At 45.3% G+C, this 21,467-nt stretch overlaps 7 protein-coding genes across 7 annotated transcripts; 3 read left to right on the plus strand and 4 right to left on the minus strand.

The window, feature by feature from the left end:
* Positions 1-6,292: 6,292 nt before the first annotated feature.
* INS49_012693 (uncharacterized protein) lies at positions 6,293-6,960 on the plus strand (the record flags this gene model as incomplete). The annotated part of the gene is made up of 2 exons (XM_043173396.1): positions 6,293-6,606; positions 6,723-6,960. 2 exons carry the CDS (start codon positions 6,293-6,295, stop codon positions 6,958-6,960), a joined length of 552 nt encoding a protein of 183 aa, XP_043022693.1.
* Positions 6,961-7,455: 495 nt separating this feature from the next.
* On the minus strand, positions 7,456-8,881 carry INS49_012694 (uncharacterized protein; the record flags this gene model as incomplete). Its single annotated transcript, XM_043173397.1, has 2 exons — positions 7,456-7,928; positions 7,990-8,881. The coding sequence occupies 2 exons, from the start codon at positions 8,879-8,881 to the stop codon at positions 7,456-7,458; spliced, it is 1,365 nt and encodes a 454-aa protein (XP_043022694.1).
* Positions 8,882-8,948: 67 nt separating this feature from the next.
* On the minus strand, positions 8,949-9,532 carry INS49_012695 (uncharacterized protein; the record flags this gene model as incomplete). Its single annotated transcript, XM_043173398.1, has 3 exons — positions 8,949-9,105; positions 9,164-9,321; positions 9,422-9,532. The coding sequence occupies 3 exons, from the start codon at positions 9,530-9,532 to the stop codon at positions 8,949-8,951; spliced, it is 426 nt and encodes a 141-aa protein (XP_043022695.1).
* A 2,062-nt stretch (positions 9,533-11,594) lies between these two features.
* On the minus strand, positions 11,595-12,610 carry INS49_012696 (uncharacterized protein; the record flags this gene model as incomplete). Its single annotated transcript, XM_043173399.1, has 2 exons — positions 11,595-12,415; positions 12,472-12,610. 2 exons carry the CDS (start codon positions 12,608-12,610, stop codon positions 11,595-11,597), a joined length of 960 nt encoding a protein of 319 aa, XP_043022696.1.
* Positions 12,611-14,021: 1,411 nt separating this feature from the next.
* INS49_012697 (uncharacterized protein) lies at positions 14,022-15,913 on the plus strand (the record flags this gene model as incomplete). Its single annotated transcript, XM_043173400.1, has 7 exons — positions 14,022-14,217; positions 14,381-14,740; positions 14,799-15,074; positions 15,134-15,356; positions 15,424-15,525; positions 15,586-15,750; positions 15,805-15,913. 7 exons carry the CDS (start codon positions 14,022-14,024, stop codon positions 15,911-15,913), a joined length of 1,431 nt encoding a protein of 476 aa, XP_043022697.1.
* A 1,373-nt stretch (positions 15,914-17,286) lies between these two features.
* On the plus strand, positions 17,287-19,044 carry INS49_012698 (uncharacterized protein; the record flags this gene model as incomplete). Its single annotated transcript, XM_043173401.1, has 1 exon — positions 17,287-19,044. One exon carries the CDS (start codon positions 17,287-17,289, stop codon positions 19,042-19,044), a length of 1,758 nt encoding a protein of 585 aa, XP_043022698.1.
* A 584-nt stretch (positions 19,045-19,628) lies between these two features.
* INS49_012699 (uncharacterized protein) lies at positions 19,629-20,786 on the minus strand (the record flags this gene model as incomplete). Its single annotated transcript, XM_043173402.1, has 1 exon — positions 19,629-20,786. The coding sequence occupies one exon, from the start codon at positions 20,784-20,786 to the stop codon at positions 19,629-19,631; it is 1,158 nt and encodes a 385-aa protein (XP_043022699.1).
* Between the last annotated feature and the right edge of the window lie 681 nt (positions 20,787-21,467).

Here is a 21,467-nt window from a genome sequence, read left to right on the forward strand (position 1 = left end):
CATGCTGTGATATGATGTTAATCCTTGATAAGTTAGGGGGTCCACATATGGTCCACCCCCCCATATGGATCACTCCACACCCACATACGCATTAGGTCTACCCTCTTGCATTTAACGTGATATCTTTATAATGGAATTTTTTCTTTTCTTTAAACCTTAAATATATTATTATTTATTATTAATAAAGCTATATATTAAAGAAGATATTAATGCAGCGCTTAAGGCAATCTTGGCTAATATTAATTAATAAAAGGCCTCCTTATATTAAGACATTTTAAAAATTACATTTTATAATTATCTTTATAATCATTAAAGCCATTTTAATGCTTTAAAATCTTAATAAAGGTTATTATAAATTTAAAAAACATGCTTATTTAATTAATTAATTAATTAAGTAATATTAAGGCTGCTAATAACCCATTTTAAAATAAAATCTTTTATAGCTTATATAATTACTCCTTAACTTCGCCTTCCCCTATATAACCGCTATTAGCTAAGGGGTTTTTTAACTAAAAATCCTAAGATTTAAAGTATATAAAGCCATTAAATAAATGCAAGCTAAGTAAATAAAGTCTTAATAAATATAATTAAGAAGTAATTTAACCTCTTTTAACTATTAATAATTATAAGCATTAAAGCAGCTAATAAGTATAATATTAATAAAGGGGGTATTGCCAAGGGCAAGGGGAAGAATAAAATAATTCTTAAGCATAAGAAAAAAAAAGGTTATTACTTAAAAAAGCTATAAATTATATACTTAAACTTCCTTTCTTAAATGCATTTCTATAATAGGCAAATTATACCCTTCCCTTATTATTTTTAAAGGGAAATTAATTTAATAATAATAATTTAAAACTCTTAAGGATTATAAGGATTAAGAGTTTATAGCAATGCTAAATAGCTAGATAAATAATGCTATAACACTTAAATAGCTGCAAAAGATTTTTATCCCTTAAATTAAGCTAAATAACCCTAAGGAATAACTGTAGGAATAGTACATATAGGCATTACATGCAGCGTGCCCATGCAGTGGGTGCGCTACAGGCAATGCATAGATTTAAAGGTGCAAGGTTTAAATTAGTCTTATTAATAGCAGCTGCCAGCCGGTACTAACCGGCTGCTAATTAACGGTTATATACCTTATGCATAAACTATCATAACTAGCCTATAGCTAAATAAGGAAAGGCTATAGCTTTGCTGCAACCTACCCTTTACACCATAGCTAAATTAATTACATACTTTATTTATTTATCACTAACTATATAAAAGCCAAATTAACACTAATTAATACTTACTTAGCAAGCATAAACAGTTAAATATTAAAGAAATAAATTTTATTCCTTAAAAGCCCGTTTACTTACAATAATTTTATTAAAAGACTTTATATTAATAATAATATTATAAGCCATTAAAAAGCTTAATTAAGCATTAAAAACCAATTTATAGCAATAATACTTAATCTTTAATTGCATTTATTAACGTAAATTATTAATAATAATAATTATAAAAAGCCTTAATTAAAAAGCCTTCCTTAATATACCTTTAAGTAATTATAACCTTTTTTAATTATTAAAAGCCCTTTTATAATACCCTTAATTATTAAATAAATTAATAATAAGCTTTACTTAATTCCATTTAATTTATAGCAAATACTTAACTTTTAAGTAAAATTAATTAGTTTATAGCAAATACTTAACTTTTAATTATATTGCCCTTGCATCCTTAACCTTCCTTGCAATACCCTTAATTACCAACGCCTTTGCTTGCAATTAATATATTAAAAAGCCCTCCTTGCAATACCCTTAAGAAGCCCTTGCTTAGCACCCTTAAGAAGCCCTTGCTTAGCACCCTTAAGAAGCCCTTGCTTAGCACCCTTAAGAAGCCCTTATTTATAATTAATGCTTCTTAGGGTACTTATATAATATTCCTAAGGCTTATAACCCTTTAAAAACCCCTTAAGCACTTAATAAAATATAAGATATTTTAAATACTTTAAAGTATTAATAAATAATATTTCTTTTAATTAATTTATATACTTAATTAATATATTTAATTAAATACTTTAAAGAGTATTAATAAAAGTAAGTAATTAATGCAATCATTTTATTTATTTAATTAGCTTAAAATTATTAAAGGGAATAATTAAGATTTATTACGGGTTTAATTATATAAATAACTTAATTAAACTTTTAAAATATTTACCTTTTAATAATAATTAATATTTAATTAATAAGCATAACTTTCTTTCTTTTCAACACCTTTCTTATTAATACCTTTTAATAAGATCTTAAGCATAAATTACTTAAAAAGCTAATAAAGATTAATTTACCAAGCAGTAATAGCATTTAAGCGCTACTATTTGTAAGTAAATGATTTAAGAGCTGGTTATTAGCTTATAAGCGTAGCATAAGCAGAGTTGTGACAGTATTTGTGTATTTTGTATTTAAAAATACAAAATACATAAATACATGTATTTGTATCTGTATTTAAATACTGTATTTGTATCTGTATTTGTATTTATATAGGCCTTGTATTTTGTATCTATATCTGTATCTGTATCTGTATTTTTAAAATTTCAAATCTGTATTATGTATTTAAAATACAAAATACAGATACAGATACAAGTTATATAATATTTAATTTAAATTTTATTATTTTAAAAAAGAAAGAAATTTTAATTAAATTCTATTTAATTTAAGCATTTTAAATATATTTTTTTTATTTATATTTAAATTTATTAAAAAGCTATAAATACTTTATATTTAAGGGGAAAAAAACTTAAATAAGATAAGACTTAAATAAGAAGATAAGCTTTTTTTTTTAAAAAAAATACTTTTATATTATATGTAATATCTTTTTAGGAAAAAAAGATATAAAATTAAAAAAAATATACTTAAATAGCTAGTTTCAAGCTTATTTTAAAAGAATTTATACTAGATTTAATTAATTAATATTTATATATAATGTATTTTGTATTTATATTTTGTATTTATGTATTTAAATACATGTATTTGTATTTGTATTTGTATTTTTGTATTTGTATTTGTATTTTGTATTTTTAAAATTTTATGTATCTGTATCTGTATCTGTATTTTGTATTTTGTATTTTTTGTATTTTCACAACTCTGAGCATAAGAACGTCCTCTTCCCCTTTCCCTTTGCCTTATAATTAGCTATCACAAGATTTGCTTTAATAGTAATAATCTTTGCATTAATAATAACCCTTTTCTTTAATAAAGAAAAGGTTATTAATATAATTAAAAGCCTTAAGGGTTATTTAAGCTATAATAAAAATCTTTTTAATAAATTTTAATGCAAATTTTATAAATAAATAAAAAAATGCTTTTAAAAGATTAATTAAAGGCTTTTTTATAAGCTTAAATAAATACTTTATTATTATAAAGTATATATAAGATATAATTATATATTAATAGCAAAGGCATTAATTATTTTAAGTTAATTAAATAATTAGGAATTACTTTAATAGCCTTAAGAAGAGTTTATAATAATAACCTTTTACCTATAATTAAAGGCATATAAACATTAAAAGAAGCCTAAGCTAATTAAAATAAAGCTAACCATTATAAAGCAACCACCTTTTCTTCTTTATTAATTATAACCTCCTTCTTAGCTAGCAATGCTCTTAATGCAAGCCTTATAATAATAACCTCTTCCGCAATAACAACCTCCTCTTTATTAAGAGATATAATAATAATAACTATTATTAGCTTAAGCTTAATTTATCCCTTAAGTACCTTAGCCAACTTAATAATAAAAAGAAAGAAGTTGCTAAAGTAATAATTAATTAATTAAAATATAGCATTTAAATACTTTAAAGTTTTAAAGTATTAATAATTAAATAATTTAATTAAGCAATTTAAGCATTTAAAGCATTTAAACACACTTATACTTAAATATTTGCACTTAAATACTTACACTTACATACTTATACTTAAATACTTATACTCAACCCCTTAAAGCAATGGCTATAAGTTACTTAGCCCCTTATAACCCCTTAAAAAATAAGATATTTATATTAATTAAGCAATTTAATTAGCCAAGCAATAATTTAAAGGAAAAGCACGATTTTAAAGCATATACATGCATATATATAAAAGACTGCTAATATGGAAATAATATATATGGGCATTACATGCAACATGCCTATGCAATAAGTATGCTATAAGTAATGCATAAATTTAAAGGTGCAAGGTTTAAACTAATTTTATTAATAGCAGCTACTAATTAATGCCAGCTAGCTGCTAGCTAACAATCATATGCCCCATATATAAATTACTATAGCTAGCCTATAGCTAAACAGGGAAAGGCTGCAACTTTACTACAACCTACCCTTCATACCATAGCTAAATTAATTACACACTTTATTTGTTTATTACTAGTACCAACCATACAGAAGCTAAACCAATAATAATATTTATTAATAATAAATAAATATAAAAGCCATTATATAATAAAGTTTATATAAAAATGCTTTTTAAATAAGATTTATTACCTTTATTTACCTTTATATATATTATATATATTGCAACTCCTTAATTTAAATATATTCTTTAACCTTAAAGCAGCTTATAAAAAGAAAGCAAATCTTTTAAACTTTTATATTAATAATACTTATACTAAGAAGCAATTATTTCTTTATTGCTATTAATAAGCAAAATTAATAGCATTAAAGGAAAAGTATATATAATTTAAGTAGCAAAGAATTAATTTATAGCTAGTTAATATAATTAAACCCTTAATAAGTATAATTATGCTTAAAAACTTTAATAAAGCAATATTTATATTTATTTTTAATAATGTTATAAGAATTAAAAGGGTTAAATTAATTATTTTAATATTTATTATATTATAAAAAAAGGCTTTTTTAACTCTTAAAGTATCTTAAGAAATATAAATTACTTTTATTAATTATAACTTATAAAAATACTTATTTATAACTTAATAACTACTTTTTAAAAAGGTATAAAAAAGGTATAATAAAAAAAACTAAGAAATAATAAATATTTTTATAAGAAAATTAAGTTCTTAAAGATAAATTAATGGCTATAGCACTTTAAAAGAGGAGAAAAGTTAAAATAAGCTTAAACTTTATATTTATTAAAATTAAGTATATATATAAGGTGTAAATTAAAGCTAACGTAATTAAAAATAACTTAATAAAAATAAATGCTTTTAAAGATATTATAAATATAAAGAAATGCATTATTATGGGTGGTGATAATGATTTAAAGTAACTTTAATTAAAGGGGTGGTGTGGCGAAGAGGACTTTTTTAATAGTCCATATGGGGGGGGTGGACTATATGTAAACCCCTTAACTTATGGGAGATTAAAAAAAGAGCTTTTTTTTCCTCGTCCCTAACCCAACTATTTATCTATTTTTTACTAGCTTATCTATTTATTATGAAAGGATTTATATAACTATAAAGATTTCTAAAAATAAAAATAAGTTTGGAATTAATAAGATTTAAACCAGAGCTCTTGACATAAATTTATATTAATATTGGATGACATAAGATCAATTTTAATATAAAGTTAATATTAACATGATTTAAAGCCTTAACATAATTTATTTTTAATAGTATTTTGATAGTATTTTGCTAGTATTGCATTATAATTTCAAAATTTTGTTTAGATCTCAAAACATGATTGCATTGCGTGACCCATACAAAGACCCCCCCTCCCCCTGGTAGGCTTGTACCCAACAGTATAGACGAACACTGATAGATAGCTCAGGAGGAAATATGAGATTCACATCTCAAAAACTAGGTCTGGTTGCTTGACTGGCTCATTGAATCTAAAGTAAGACAGCTGGGCTCGCAGCACCCCTTCGAAAGGTTCAATCCCAGATCCCGGCCTGAAGTCCTGGATATCAAAGGTGCTTGAAGAGCTATGAGACCTCAGGTTGGTACCAGCATGAAAAGGGGCGCGAAGATGTCGTCGTTCGCTGCACTTAGCCCACATGGATATCATGACCCCAAGCTTCACTCCCCTCGTCGCCCCGGCGATTCTTAGTTAGAAGTTGTTCTATCATCCCATCAAATCCGCCATTTACCTGTGACTGCACTACCAGAGATATGTGGTGAATGCAGGCAATTGACACTACGAATTCTTCTGAGTTGAACGCTCTTGTGAGCACAGTCTGTACTCTATTCATCGACTTTGAGACCATCACCCTCGGAATTCACAAAGACACAAAGAGGGCCGAGGATACATCAGAATAAACAGATTCCACAGCCTGTGGCCGAACAAAAGGAAGCCTCCTCCACGGTTATGGCGCTTCGACGGCGCAGAATCGCCGAGTTTCGCCTCCTGGAGGGCGATGACACGGGACAAACGGACACGTGCTCGCTCGAAGACGACGAAATTTACCTTGAATACCCTAAAGAAGACAGTCTTTCCCTGATCGGCCGAGATTCCCAGTGGGCTGAAGCCGCAATCGAGCCGTCCGCGGACAGAAAGTGCGCCTTTTACGTCTACAAATGGGGAACCAATTTCACTGATGGTGATGACTTCGTCGATGTCTGGAGCCATGGCCGACTGCTTGTCTCTGTCAGACGTCTGGAGTATGGCGATGGACAGATTGCGTATGTTACCAATTCTTCTCAACCAGACTAGGAGTTATGAAAAAAAGAAAACCTTTCTTGCGAGACTTCGCTTCAGAAAATGTAACATGTATTGACGCATCATTCTTCCTGACTAGGATCGGCACCACCGACATCAAGAATATCTTAGCGGCCATCGACAAGAAGGAGAGCTTTCGTGGCGAGTCAAACGCAGTGAAGAGACTACCCATCTTCTCAGGACTCATGACGTTCATTGGCCCAAATGAGTGCGACGTCGACCTTGAGTGGATTGTTTGGCTGGATGAAGTCCACGACCAGTCTAGAACTGGTACTTCTGGAGGCGACATGGATGAGATCGTCGTGCAAGAATCATGAGGCCTTGAAAATTCTGCAAAAAGGTTTAGAGTCAAGAAGGAGAGGAGAATGGAGAGAAGGGATCTGACCTCTGGGAGTAAGTGCAACCACTGTATGCTTGGAATCCCAGGAGGGAGGAAAGGCCTCAACATCTTTCGTCGTCATTTCCTCCACTTGTTAGGGGCTAGTACAATGATCTTTAGCATAACAATCAATGCTGGCCCCCAAGTCGGTATAAATGCCCTTCACCTCCCAATATCAGGCTCTTCCTTCCGTCGAATGTCACAAAGCTCAGTGAGAATACCATTGAGATATCGTGTGTTTTTGGATAGCGCGTAGCATTTCTACAACTCAGTTCCAATTTGGTGGTTTGTGCGCTTTCCTAGATGCATAAGAGAAATAATGGACTCAAAACACTAGACATATAAGAATCGCCAGCTCACATAAACTATGAAAAGACAACCGATTCATTCCCAGGATATCCGCACCAAGGCATGTTCTATCACCGGCCCTCTTTCAGGTCCTAGCAACTAACCCTGCCATTTCCCCGTCGGACTTCCAGTCATCTAAAATCTTCCGGAATGCGGGAAGTCCTTTCAGGTAAGCGGCGCCACGTCGCCTCTTGAGTTCTTCTTCCTCCGATACAGGCTTCAAAGCCTCTCCTTCACAGTTAAAGAATCCCGGTGTACATACAGCAATGGGGCTGGAAAATAGGTCGTATTTGAGAATTTCGGCCGCCCAAGACTCTTCTGCCTCCTCGCTAGGCTCGATGGCTAGTCGACTGGCATCGTCGGCTCGTCTGAGAGACTCGGTGATGATGTAAGCCGCATGGCGAGCGAGCGCGTCAAGATGGCCCGTGTTGTTTGAGCTTATTGCCGTCTGGGATGTGCCACTCAGAAGAAGGTTCGGAAATGAGCGTGTCATAGAGCCAAACAATGTGGCGGCTCCCTTGGCTGCCCACTTATCCGCCATGGGGATTGAGTCACGCCCTTTTCCCAAGGTGTTCAGGTCAGCGGACTTATGAACGAACTCAGAAGAGAAATAACATACCGATGATAATTGTGTTGGACTTCGCCCCCGGATCCGGGTCTTGAAGGTTGACAAACGGTCGAAAGCCGGTGCTGAGAACCAACACATCCAGCTCGATCTCTCGCTTACCTACCACCAAGCCCTTGGGGGATGCGCCAGTGACGCCTTTCGTGTCAGCTATGTCCACAAGGTGGACGTTGGGGCGGTTGAACGTCTCGAGGTACTCGTCGTGGAAGCCAGGACGCTTACACCAGGTGTGGAACCAAGGCTTCAGAGCCTCCGCGGTCTGGCGATCGCGCACTACCTCGTCCACTCGGTGGCGTATACGCTCCTGGAATGGTGCGTCCTGCTTGATAAAGTTGTTGGTATGCTCTTGAACTCTGTCTTTCGTCAGAAAGGGAGCGTCTGACCTGCCCGTGAAGGCCGCAAATGTTTTCAGCTTCGTCCAGCCGTCGGTCAGGTATCGATGCTCGGCTAGTTCTCCTTGGCATAGCAGCTCGAAGCTCGTGAGCAGTTCCAACTGCCAGCCTGGCTTGGTTGCAACCTGTGTCCCCCATGTAGCTGGGTCGGTCGGTTGCTGGTTCCGATAGCCGACAGAAGCTGGTGTTCGCTGGAAAACGTAGAGCTCTTCCGAGGCTTCAGCGAGCTTCGGTATGGCTTGTATTGCCGTTGGGCCGGTTCCTAGAATGCCAACCCTCTTCCCCTGAAGCCGTTTCAGCTGTTGCTCGGCCGGCGAGCCTCCAGTAGTATCGTAGTTCCAACGGGCCGCGTGGAACATTTGGCCCTTGAAAGATTCAAGACCTGGGATCTTTGGAGCCTTGGGATGGTTCAGAACGCCATTGCAGAGACACAAGAATTGGGAATAGGCCGTCAACGTGACCTTTCGATGCCCTGGGCCGCGATTGTGCTCCATATTCACAGACCAACGCCTAGTCTCGTCGTTCCACTCAGCTCTGGTGATCGCCGTTCGGAACATTCCTTTATCCGCGAAGCCATAATGTTTTCGCTATTCGCTCGCAGTGGCCTCTGATATCTTCCCCATACGAGTATTTGTGCGTCGGAATGTAGCCTGTCTCCTCCAGCAGAGGCAAGTAGACTGAAGCCTCAGTGTCGCACATGACTCCAGGATACCGATTCCTACCAAGAACCATATCAGCACTACTGAAGTTGAGAAGGAGGGCATCGTCAAGCCTACCAGTACCAAGTGCCGCCGAAGCCTCCGGCAACATCGACGATTCGTATATCCTCAGGTTTTATACCTGCCTCAACGAGACGAGCGGCAAAGAGAATGCCGCCAAAACCGGCACCAAGAATGATGACCTGCACTTGCTGACCATCCTCTAAAGCCTGCTGCTGGGAATTCAAAGCATCGTGGTCAACAAACGGATCATCTGCAAGAGATGAAAAGCTCTCAGACTCCTCAAGTTCCACATTCTGGGGCAAGACCGTCTACCCGCTGTCGTCTCTCTTTCTCTTCCAGGTACTTATTGGAAAGTGCCTCGACGTCTATCTTATCAGGCTGGTTGGAGCCATTGGAGCTAGGCATGTCTGAGTTTATACCCATATTGTCAAACCGAGCTATGCAAGAAAATCACCAGAATATAATTTCCGGCATATATTTCGCTGACGGGGTGAATCCTGACTTTGAATGAAAAAGAAACTCGGACTCAACCATCGCCACGTCCTTGGCCCTCCTCCTAGATGCCGAGGTTGTCTACGTGTAATCAGGTGAGCCGAGAGGAGAATCTCCGCATTGATGAGAACACGGTGCATGAGAGTGCTCTCCATTCAGACAAGATTGACTTGTCAACTCTGGATGCGCTGAGTGGCCCACTTGAGACCGGGGTGCTTCGACCCGCAGCCGACCTGCACGGCATGAAGTGACCAGTGGCAGGTTGCAGCCGAAGTGACATCCGCAAGATAACGGCCTTCCCCTCGACCTGGCTGTCTCGAAACGGATGTAACTACTTTGCACCTGTTTGTTCGGTTTGCTTACGAGAAGGGCTGCAAGGTGATTCGCAGTCATTTTGTGTCCGTTCATATTCCCGGTGTGCAATTCGGGACGACTCGAGAGTCCTGGTCCATTCGTCCGCAGTCGAGAAGTCGAATAATTCGACCAAGACACTTTTGGTAGACGATATTATACACACAGTCAGAAAGTCTACGTCCAGTGATGTTTCTATGAGCCTTCCGTCATCAGCGCGCGATGACAGAGACGGAGGTGACGCAAGGTTAGAGATGTGGGCCGCTGGCCGCGCTTTTTACCTTGAGAATAAAAGACAAGGCTGTTTTGGATGACGAACATGAACAGCCAAGGCAGCCGTGGGGAGTGCTATGCTGCGTCCAGGGCAGTCGAACAGCCCGGAAATCATCTGGGTCTTCTAATTTAAATAGACTCCATCTATGTCAGCACTAGCAGTTGTAAAGCTGAAAAGCCCTCTACATCAAGCTGACGAGATACAACATAGCAAAGAACGGTCTCAATAACATTGGTATAAGTCGCGATCCTTCTGATCAATTTTCTGTATAAATATCAGATGAGGGTCGTTGTTGTGATCCTATTTGCTTGAAACAGGCAACCCCAACAAAATCTTATTTCACCGCTACTCATGACATTCTTCACTTGCTTCAATACTTTTCCCAAAGTTTTAAAAATCCAAGACTAAAGCTAAAGTCCGCGTGGCACTATGCGTTTCTCTGCCGTTTCTCTCCTGTGCCTCACTGCCGTTGCAGTGGATGCGGCTGCAGCGACTTAAGAGAGATTGTGTCAGTTAGTACAGAGGCAACTCTTGGGGCTGCAGTGCCCCAGCCGGCTTTGCGTCAGATTGGAATTATTGCCAAGCTGTCGACCCCAACTACCCGGTAAGTGGAAGCCCTTGTCCTTGAAAGCATTAATTTCTTTTGCTGTTCTATTAGCTAATCCTCATCGCGCCACAGTTCTGCACTCAGTGCACCGACGGTGGTTTGACTTCGGCTAGGTGCTGCAACTCTTGAGGAGCTCTCGACTCGCAATCTCGCAAGAGTGATTGGGATCTGAAGGGGAAAGGTCCTTGGACACTGAAAGAGTGGGGGGATCAAGGTGGCATAACATCTGGCTTAGAGCCGAAGGTATGGCTGATAACAGCGGCGTTGATGTACTGAACGACGACTATGACGGCCTAGGATACCTGGGACTGGGTCATCAATCAAAGAGAGCCTACGACTGCCATCACGAGCTAACAGCATAAATCTACTTGAATCATAATTGTATCTTTTTTACGAAAGCAACATGGAGGCCTCTAATTTGACTTTGTTTGGCTTACGATTTCTCCACACCCAACTTCTTCTCTTGAGCTCATTGAGGAGGCCGTCGTCCTATCATGAATGCCGGACTGGTGGCCTTGATTGGATGAGACCATTCCCTCCTTGGTGAATTTTGTACCATTATTCAACCACATTCACCCATCATGTTTATAATGGCACGGGTCTAGAGGATATGCAAGCTGGAATTCTCTGTCTGCTGCAGACAACATTTCGGGCCGGTCAGTTTTTGAACACATGTACGCCGTTACGCAGTCATCCTTGGTCATCAACATGTCAGATTATATAATGATATCTGTCTCTGGTGGCGGCTCTTATAGTAATAACTAGAAGCTCCTCACTTTGATGGCCTTTTCAGTCTGAGACAGAGGCTCTACCACCCCTGAAATCCACTCCTGCTTCTTCGCGTCCTCAAACTTGGGATACGGCTTTCTGCAGTGCCAGCTATCCGCAGGGTAGCCCAGGATCTTGGCCACCACCCACTTTGTGCCGTTGATGCCCCCCTTACCAAAGCCCCACTCCATCTTGGCCAGCTCAATCTGGGCCGCCTCCGCCTCCTTGACCTTTCCGGCCTTGAAGAGGTCGTAGATATTTGTGCACACCTTGGGGTACAGGTTCGCCACTCCTGTGATCACACCGGTGCTGCCCACAGACAGAGCCGGGACAAGCCAGTCGCTCTGCCCGGCGAGGGCGCAGAAGTCAGAGGGGTCGTAGCTCGCCCTGACCCGGGCCACCTTTGCGATCCCGCCGCAGGTGAGCTTCACGCCCACAATGTTGGGATGGCGGCCGAGGCGCTCGAGCATGTCCGAGTTCACGTCCAGGCCCGCCACGACGCCGGGGAAGTTGTAGATGAGCACGGGCACGGGGCTGGCGTCGGCCAGCTCCTCGAAGAAGCCCACGATGGCCTCCTCGTTCATTGCGAAGTGGAAGTAGCTGGGCACGAGGACGAGGACGAAGTCCGCGCCCGCCTCCTTGGCGCGGCGCGTCTCGGCGATGACCTCGCGCGTCGACTGGCCGGACGTGCCCAGGGTGATGGGCAGGTCCGGGCGGCCGAGGGCCGTGGCGACCTCGCGGGTGAGCTTCACGAGCCGAGCCTTCTCCTCCTGTGTGAGGACGACGGACTCGCCGTTGGTCCCTGCTATCACAACTGCGGGAAGGGCCCATGTCAGTAGTTGCACGAAGAGCGCAAGAACGTGCACATACCTCCGTCGAGCCCAGAACTTATCAGGAACTCGATGTGCTTCTTCTGCAAGTCCCAGTCGAGCTCCTGGTTGGCATCATTCTTGAACCACGTCAGGCTGGGGGCATGGATGCCCGGAGGGAACGATCTTGTTGAGCCCATTTTCACGGAGGGAGTTGACGAGTTTGAGATAGCAAGGACACAGGGACACAGTCACAATGGTAGATGTCTTTGACACGAAGTCGTCGGAAGACAGGCGCACTACGGGCGTTTTGAATCAGGTCTGGCCCCCTTTGAATTCAGATGCTGGCGAGCACGAGGCGCCGCAGCGCGAGGCCCACAGCCGACTGACGACTTCGCCATCCGACTGTGATGGTGTTATAAAACCGCATTTTACGGGGCAGACGCTGGAATCTCTTGAGGAAACGTCAGTTGATCCAGCTGTTGTCGAGGAACCCCTCTCTCTGCGTTTCCACAGCCCCACATCCGTCGGAACGACGCATGGTGCGGCGGCGAGCCCGACGAGAACAGGACATTCTGACAGCCCAGAGCCGCGTTCCAGATCTAGAGCAGTCCTTAGATCCTGGGTTTGACGTCGCTGAGTGACAAGGCTTAGTCGAAGCATAGTAGGCTGACAATGCTCTGTAGAAATGCGCGTCGTTCCTGGGAGGCAGGCGACCCCTTGGTTGATGCCGTACAGTTTGTGAGGGAGGGTCCAGTCCCAACGGTGCGAACGAATCATTGTTGCTGCTCGCGTCGGCTCGCATGTCGGCTCGGCATTCGCAAGGCACGAGAGCAATGTGTGGGCTGGGCGGCCCCAGCTTCAGCGCGTCCGACGTTCCCCATGGGATGTAGGCAATCCTCCCCCGGACCCCAGAATCAAGGAGATGGACCAGTTGAAATGATCCACTTCGGCAGAAGCCTCTTCCTGCGACAGAGCGTGGAGTCGGGTTGAGAGCCAGCTAGATGGTAGACATGACGAGGCATGAACGGAATTGCATGGATGCTGGATCAGGGACGGGTAAGGAAATTAGGCTCGCATACCCATCTGCTGTGTATGTACCCTGCAGGCAAGGGTTGCGTCTCGACTGAGAATGCAGAGGCCTTCGTGACGAGTTCTGTTCCTTGAACGTGACTAAACCCCCTGGCTTCTGGCCACAACGTCTTTCCAGTCCCCCGGGACTGGACCCGAGCGTGGGGCGCTCGCAGCTGATGATACTAAAAAGGTTTGTGCCCTCCGTCTCTTGCCACTCACGCTTCCCATACCCTGGTCGTCGTACGGAGATCGAAAGACCCAGACAGAGCACCGAGTCCCAGACTGCCACCGCCACGAGAACTAGTCATGGGAGGCTTTCGCGCAGTCGAGGATAGGCCAACGCCCAAGGAGGTGTACAATTGGCGGCTATATCTCGAAGCAGCGGTGATTTCGTTTGGTTCATTGCTGTTTGTCACCCCCAATTGCAGTCTCCCTTTCTGAGCATTATTTCCCACACTCAAACATGGCAGGTTTGGCTACGATTCAGCCTTCATCGGAACGACAATTGCGAGAGACAGCTTTAAGAGAGACTTCAACATGACGGATGATGTGGCGGACAGTATCTCAAGCAACATCACCTCCGCATTCCAGGCTGGAGCTTTCTTTGGTGCCATATTCTGCTTTTTGATCACAGAGCGTGTTGGAAGAAAATGGGCACTGGAAGTTAGCTCGGTTATCTTCGTTGTCGGCGCGGTCCTGATGACTGCAGCCACCAGCCAGCTTTCGTATATTTGTGAGTTTGGTGGTCTTTTAATTTTTCATTCTTTTGTGAATCAGGCCACCTCGCAGTCACTTGACATTCCTATGGGACCACGCACTTGCGACGGTCTCCTCTCTCCTTGGACCCCCCTTCGCGCCTCTGTCTCACCCCACCGCCAGACGCTGACAACAAGTAGATGCTGGCCGCGTTCTCACGGGGCTCGGATGCGGTATCATCACAGCAACAGTGCCCAGTTACATCGCCGAGCTGTCAGTCCCGTCCATCCGTGGCATTCTGACCGGTCTTTTCGAGATCGTGTACCAAGTCGGGTCCGTCTTGGGGTTCTGGATCAACTATGGGATCACAAAGAACATGGACTCATCCAGCGCAGCAAGCTGGCGGATCCCCATGGCCGTTCAGCTGATCCCAGCCGGCCTCTTGTTGGGCGGCTGCTTGTTCATCCACGAGAGCCCCCTGTGGCTCATGCGGAATGACAAGGAGGAGCAGGTCTTCAAGAACCTGCAGTATCTCCGTCAGCTCGCCCCAGAGCACCAGTGTACGTGTAGTCTTCTCCTTGCAACGGCGGCCGGCGCTTGCTGACTATACCCAATCAGACATACAAGAAGAGGTGCAAATGATGCGGGATAGGCTCGCCGAGGAGGCCGCCGTCTCCGGCAAGTACGGCAGCGGCCGGTGGGCATTCTTCCGTGGAGCCATGAGCGAATTGAGCCGGAAGGGCATGAGGAATCGTGTGTGGCTCATCTTCTGCGGCTTCGCTCTTCAGAATTTCGGGGGTGCTGGAGCTATCAACTACTATTCTCCCACCTTGTTCGGCTCTCTTGGAATCACAGACGTCACGCTGTACACCGGTATTTATGGCCTGGTAAAAGGTTCGAACCTCGAGACTCCGATTTCATTGTAGGCTCGGGTCACTGACATGTGCTTCTAGCCATTGCCTCTCTGATCTTCTACATCTTCCTCATTGACATGTGGGGTCGCCGAGTCCCTACGATTGCCTCGTCGCTCGGCTGCTCTTTGTGTCTTTTCTATATTGGCGCATACGTCAAAATTGGTCATCCAGCAGATATTATCAAGGCCGGCAAAGAACTGTCCACATCGACGGCCGCTGGTGGCCAAGCCGCGACGGCACTCATCATGATCTATTCCGTATTGTGAGTAGCACATGTCGCTTTCTTGGAGAATACCGCACGCATTCAAAGCTGACAGCTACATACACAGCTGGTCTTTCGGCCTCAATGGAATTCCATGGATTGTATCGGCTGAAATATTCCCTGGCGCCCTGCGTACTATCACCGGAACCTGGACTGCTTGCTGCAACTGGTCAGTACTTTGCTTCGACCCGCGCACCGTCTGGAAAATGTCTAACAACAACCTAATCAGGCTTACTCAATTCATCATCACAAAGTCGCTGCCTTACATCTTCACGTCTATGGGCTACGGTACCTGGTTCTTCTTTGGCACCTGGTTGCTGATCGCCATGGCCTGGGCCTTCTTCTTCTTGCCGGAGACCAAGGGTGTCTCTATCGACCAAATGGATCTCCTCTTGTACGTCAGCCATTGTGCCCTTCCCGAATTCACACTGACGTTGCTGTTTAACAGTGGCTATGAGGGCCACAGACAAAGCCTTTCCTTCAAAGAAAATACCAACCGGCCTTTCGCTGATGGAAAGGACAAGACGGTCGACAGCGAACACGCAGAGGAACTGTAGTGGGAACCAGAATCGTATTTTGCTTTTAAATCAAGCATTTTGTGGTGACAGTCATAACAAGAAGTGCACACGAGAGTACTATCACTACTGTACCAGGTAGTCTAATAATTCATCCAAGCGCCTTTAACGCCTTGACTAAGAGTCGCTCGGTGTTGTGGCTACCGACTGAAACAGTCCAAGATTTAAGTGACCATATGTATATACTGTTTACCGTCCGAGTCAGTATGAATGATCCCAACTTGATTGACTTGATCGAGAGTGAACTTTGGTTGCTTTCAACTCAAAGAAACGTATGACAACCAATATGAGTGGGACACCCCTTCATTGTCATTCGACATTGCCGATGTTACGAAATTACCGCAAACGGTGTGCAAATAAAGAAATGAAATAATGTGTAACTGCGACAGGCCCTACACCTCCTTGTAACAAGAGCTGGTGATAACCACCTCTTGTAACAGGACCCATACTTAGATGTTGGTAGTTCAAATATGTTACATTCGCACATTGTATCTCAAAAAATAGAATTCATGCTTGTCCAGTAATCGGTTTAATTCAACATCAACTCATTACTTAACGCTTAAGGTAGAGGTAATACAGCATGGCGGATGCACCCTCGGAGCAAGAGGCTCCCAATCGGCTGGGACTGGCTGATTCTGTCATTCAATCGTGGAGAAGGTTTAAAGGGTATTTGTTCTTGTCTCTTCACTTTTCTTACGCATGACATCAGGCTATGTGTACGATGGCTTCGGATAATTTCACCGAAAATACGCATGAAATGCGTCAACGTTTGCTAACATAGGTGATGGAACAGCATATATAAGCCCAAGAAGAGGATTATCCGCAATCGATGGAGAAACCTAAGCGAAACCGAGAAAAGGAAACTTCTGCAAAAATTATGGTATGACATGCCGGAGTCGCATCGTCCAGACTTGGAAGGACCAGCTGCTTGGAGAACGCCGAACGGGAGAACGCCGCACGACAGGCCACGAGAAATAGCTGACCTGAAGCTGAGGCTGCCATGGCCCATTCCGACTACGGATTTCAATAACTTGCTGTGGCCGAGCTTCAATTTGACAGATCTCAGCAAGAGAAATGAGACCCTTTTGGAGCTTCTGCACACGAGATGCGAGGACCAGCCGAGGATGTTCGCGATGGCAACAGATATGGGAAGCCCAGAGAACATGTCTTTACGGAATGCTCTCAACTACTCATTGGGGAAGGCCCCAAGATATGTAGAGGGAATGGACATCGTCGATTTAGCATTCCACGGAACCCCGGAGACCTACGGGACCGTGAAAGAAGTCAACAGCCGAAGTGAAATGCAAGATCTCTTGGGGCTTGGGCTATGCACGGGACCACAGGCCGGGCGTACAATGCAAGTGCAAACGAAGATCTACACGTTCCTGGAAGGATTCTGCCAGGAAATCTCGACCAACCAAAGATATTCTGCGCCGAATGAGGATGACCCCCAATCCGATGATGGCCTCGGAAGCGTAGTGCCGGAGTATGATGCGGATCTGGACGAACTCGGAGACAAGAACAAATTCGAAAATTTCTTAGAAACGCATTACGACCTCGTCCCTTATTCCAAGCCGTATACTATCGACTGGGAGTATCTGGAGGCACTCGCCGACCGGCAGCTGCGCCGGGCCGAGAAGAGGCTTAAGGACATGAAGGAAAGCCCGCTTGCCTTCATGAAAGAGCTGGATCTAGCACGGAATCATTCAATCGACATGTTACGGGCGATGCCGGGGGACAGGCGGATGGCATGGTCGAGGATGAATGACCTGACCCTCGCAGGCTGGGGCCAACACCTGGGGACCGCCCTCAAAGACATCATGGATGCGTGCGACATGTGGCGTCGTGTCTATACGCTAATTGTGAAGAATGTGCAGGCGGCCAAGTCGTACGATGGTCATCAGTCTGAGCTCATGGAACAGAGTGACTCGTACAGGGATAATTACTACCATCTGGTCCTCATGGCACAGCTCTACGAAGACCGACATAAATGGCTCATTCAAATCATGAAAAACTCTTACGGGCTGAGGGACATGTTCGCGATGGACATGACAACTAAGAAGTCCAGGTACTTTAGGCAACCAAAATTCCTCCCCGTGCTCAATTTAGTCGCTATCATAGACGCATTGGAAAACGATGATAGCAGAAACGCCCTGGGGTTCTGGACGATTGTGGCTGAAATCAACGAGTTGATGCAAGACGAGAAGACATTGGGGCTCTATATATCGGACTATATCAGGCAGTATGTGGAAGATCTCCACGCCATGGGCTCCATAGCGAGGGCACTGCAGACAATCGCGAAGGTCTACCCGAACACTCTACCAACAAACGCGAAGCGAGAGGATTGGGGCTTCGCCAAGCCCATCTCGCGCCTGATCGCGTTGTGCAACGCTGCCGAAAACCGAGCGATCGCCACGGGGCCTTTGGGAGATACAGTCTTGGGTCAACTATGCGAAGACATTCTCGAGACCCCTCTCGATAAGTACCTCGCTTACAGCAAAGAAGTCCAGCCCCAGCAGGTTGCCCTGTCGCAGACTATGAGCCGGTCGGAGGACAGACTGTCAGCGTTCTGGATCATGTTGGAAGAGAAACTAAGGTTGGAGAGGGCCGTCTCGAAGGAGGTCCAGGATGTGCTTGACGATGCCCACCCGCTAGAGACGTATTTCCGCACCGGTAACACACCTCCCAGAGGGCCGCGGAGAAGGGCTTCCGACCCGGGGATCCTCCCCGCCGCGCCCGACGACTACCGGCCCAGCAGGCTGATCTCCAGCAGGGCGCGGAGGAACGACGCCCTGACGAGGAACGTCGAGGTGGAGGTTCCGCGCCCGCCGGAGCCAGGGGCCGCGGCGCCCGCCCCTGCCCCTGAACAGGACGAGAGGCCGCAGATCGAGCTCGGCCAGCGCGCGTATGGGACGCTGCGGCTGTTGATGGGTCCCGTGACGGCGGCCCAGCCGGCGAGCATCCCGTGGACCGATATCCTGAGGCTGATGGACGAGATCGGCTTCAATCACGAGGTGGCACATGGCAGCGCGCGGCGCTTTATTCCGCGCGGGAACTTGAGACAAACCCAGGTAACGTATGTCCCTTTAGTGCAAGATGAGTGGAATTATTAATGTGTTTGTTAGGGAGTCACAAGAAACATGAGTAGACATATGCCACATAACGGCAGGCTGGGAACACGCATTGCGAGGAATTGGATCAACAATAGGGACTATGGATTTGCTAGTTTCGGCTGGACGTTTGAGTCGTTCATACAAAGGGAGCGATTGCCGCGTAGAGGAGGACCAAATCGTCGGATGGATTTTGGGCGGAGAATGGATGATGGTCGGATCCAGAAGAGGAAGGCTAGAACTATAGTAAGCCGCTCAAGCGCTCGAGCATTTCAAAGTTGGGGGCCAGAGTAGGTTCAACCTAGGGGACTTGTAATACCTTTAGGAGCCCTAACGAATATATGACATACACAACACAGCGCAAGGGGGATGCTACGAAATGCATAACTTGTATAAAGCAGTCTGATTACAGGGAGTGCGGTGCTGTCTCCCTTTGGTACTATGCTGGTATCATGGTATAGAAATCAAACCCAAACGCCCCCCTGATGTCCTATGACAGCCACTTCTAAGATTAGTAGTAAACAAGCCTCCGGTGTCGGTTAGCTGCAGCTGCTCTTCTGTCGACAAGCAGTGAGAATCATCACCATTCAGCGACGGCCTCCAGCCTTCTTCGCAGCGTTGGTATAACCACCATTGCCAACGACCCTGGACCCCCGTCGCCGCGCAACTGTGGCGGCATCCCAGGTGCCAGCGAAGATGTCCTCACACTCATCTTCATCCTCCGAGTCAAACATGACCTCGCCGTCGCTCTGCTCCAGACTACCGTCCTCTTCATCCTCTTCATCGAGGTCACCGCCATCAGCCACACCAGCCTCCTCGGAACTACAGCTCACCTTGCGCCGGCCTCCGAGCCCGGATGCCCTCCTCCCACCGCCAAAAGACTCGACCGGCGCGGAAGAGGAATAGAAATGGCCCCTTGGCGCACCGTCGTCACCATGGTCCGCGGCATCCTCCCAGGTACGGTGAAGCGCGACCCTCTCCGTCTCGAGTATGAACTTGCCGACCTTGTACTTCTGCGCGTGCTCCCTCGCGTCGACGTACTTCCAGCCGATCTTGACGCCGCACGTCGCGCAGGTGATGTCGGCCACGACGTGCATGCCCGTGACGAGGCTGCGCTTCTCGGGCGTGCCGACGGCCACGTTGACGAGGTTGGTCCCGTCGCGCGCGAGCGAGCTGTACGAGCTGTACGAGCTGGGGTTGGGGTGCTGCGGCGACGCCGGGTTCGCGGAGGGGTACGAGCCATTCCTGATGGGCGGCCCGGGGCAGGAAGGGGTCGAGGACGGCAGAGGGGGCGAGACGAGCAGGGCGCGGCCGTGCCGGCCCGTGAAGCCTTTCGAGACGACCTGCAGCCCGTAGGCGACGTCTGTGCCGCAGGTGGTGCATCGGAGGACGTCGGGGAGAGGTCGGGACAGGCGGCCGCGGTCCGAGTTGCGACGGGAGCGGGGCGGTTGCTGGGGAGCGTGGGACGACGGTTTGTCGTCGTCCAGATGGAAGGAGTAGGTCTCGACACCGGGGATGCTCGTGGTAGGGGAGAATGGAAGGTCATCTATGGAGTTGGCCGAGGTGGGCGAGCTGCTCAGCGAGGGCACATCATTGCTGGTCGCCGCGGACGAGGCGGTAGCCGAGCTCTGACGGCGCCGGAAGAAGGGGATCTTGAGGCTTGGGAGGAGGTAGGTCGCAAACAGAGGGCCCGTGTCAGCCTTTGGGCTCTGATTGCTGCTGGCGCTGCTGCGGAAGACGTTCATTGTGGGGGCTTTGCTTTGTCCCTTGTTCGAAGCGGGCTGGTTTACCGTGAGCGGGGCTGTACAGTACAGTATACCACCGTGCGGTACAGCGTGCAGGTCTCTTCCGAGAATGTGCCTATTCTGGAGCCGAAGGGAGGAGGCTCGACACAGAAAGTAGGACACTGGATCGGGTTGGAGTCGAGGAGTCGACTGACGATGGTCTGGTCATGGCAGATGGAGAGTTCAGAGGCAGTCTCAGGTCATGGACATTGTGGGAAGCATCTGAGCAGGGCCCAAGTTGCAGGTTGCAGAGGGCAGGTAGCAGATGGCATACCGCATCGGCGAGGTCGGAAGTCAGTGCAGAAGGAAGGGCACGGCTGATCATCGGACAGTCCTTGGACGGCGGAGCGTGGGTGGTGATGAAGTCACGGACCAGGCGCACAATGAGGGGCTGGATGCAACCACTACCGAAAGCTTAGCAGAGCCCCACAGTGACCCGCCTCAACTCGTCTCCCCTCTGCGCTTGGAGCGGCACAACGACACGCTGCAGGCCTATCACAGCTCGACACAACCATACGAGTTATTGAATGCAACGGCAGAGCATGTCTGATTTGATCTGGAATGCCAGCTGTTTTACCGTGTTCAAAGCTCTGTTGTCTGATGGCGAGAGAGACCTGAGCTGGGAGTACAACAATTGCCCCC

Source organism: Diaporthe citri (genome assembly GCF_014595645.1).
Source record: "Diaporthe citri strain NFHF-8-4 chromosome Unknown scaffold_6, whole genome shotgun sequence".
NCBI lineage: Eukaryota > Fungi > Ascomycota > Sordariomycetes > Diaporthales > Diaporthaceae > Diaporthe > Diaporthe citri.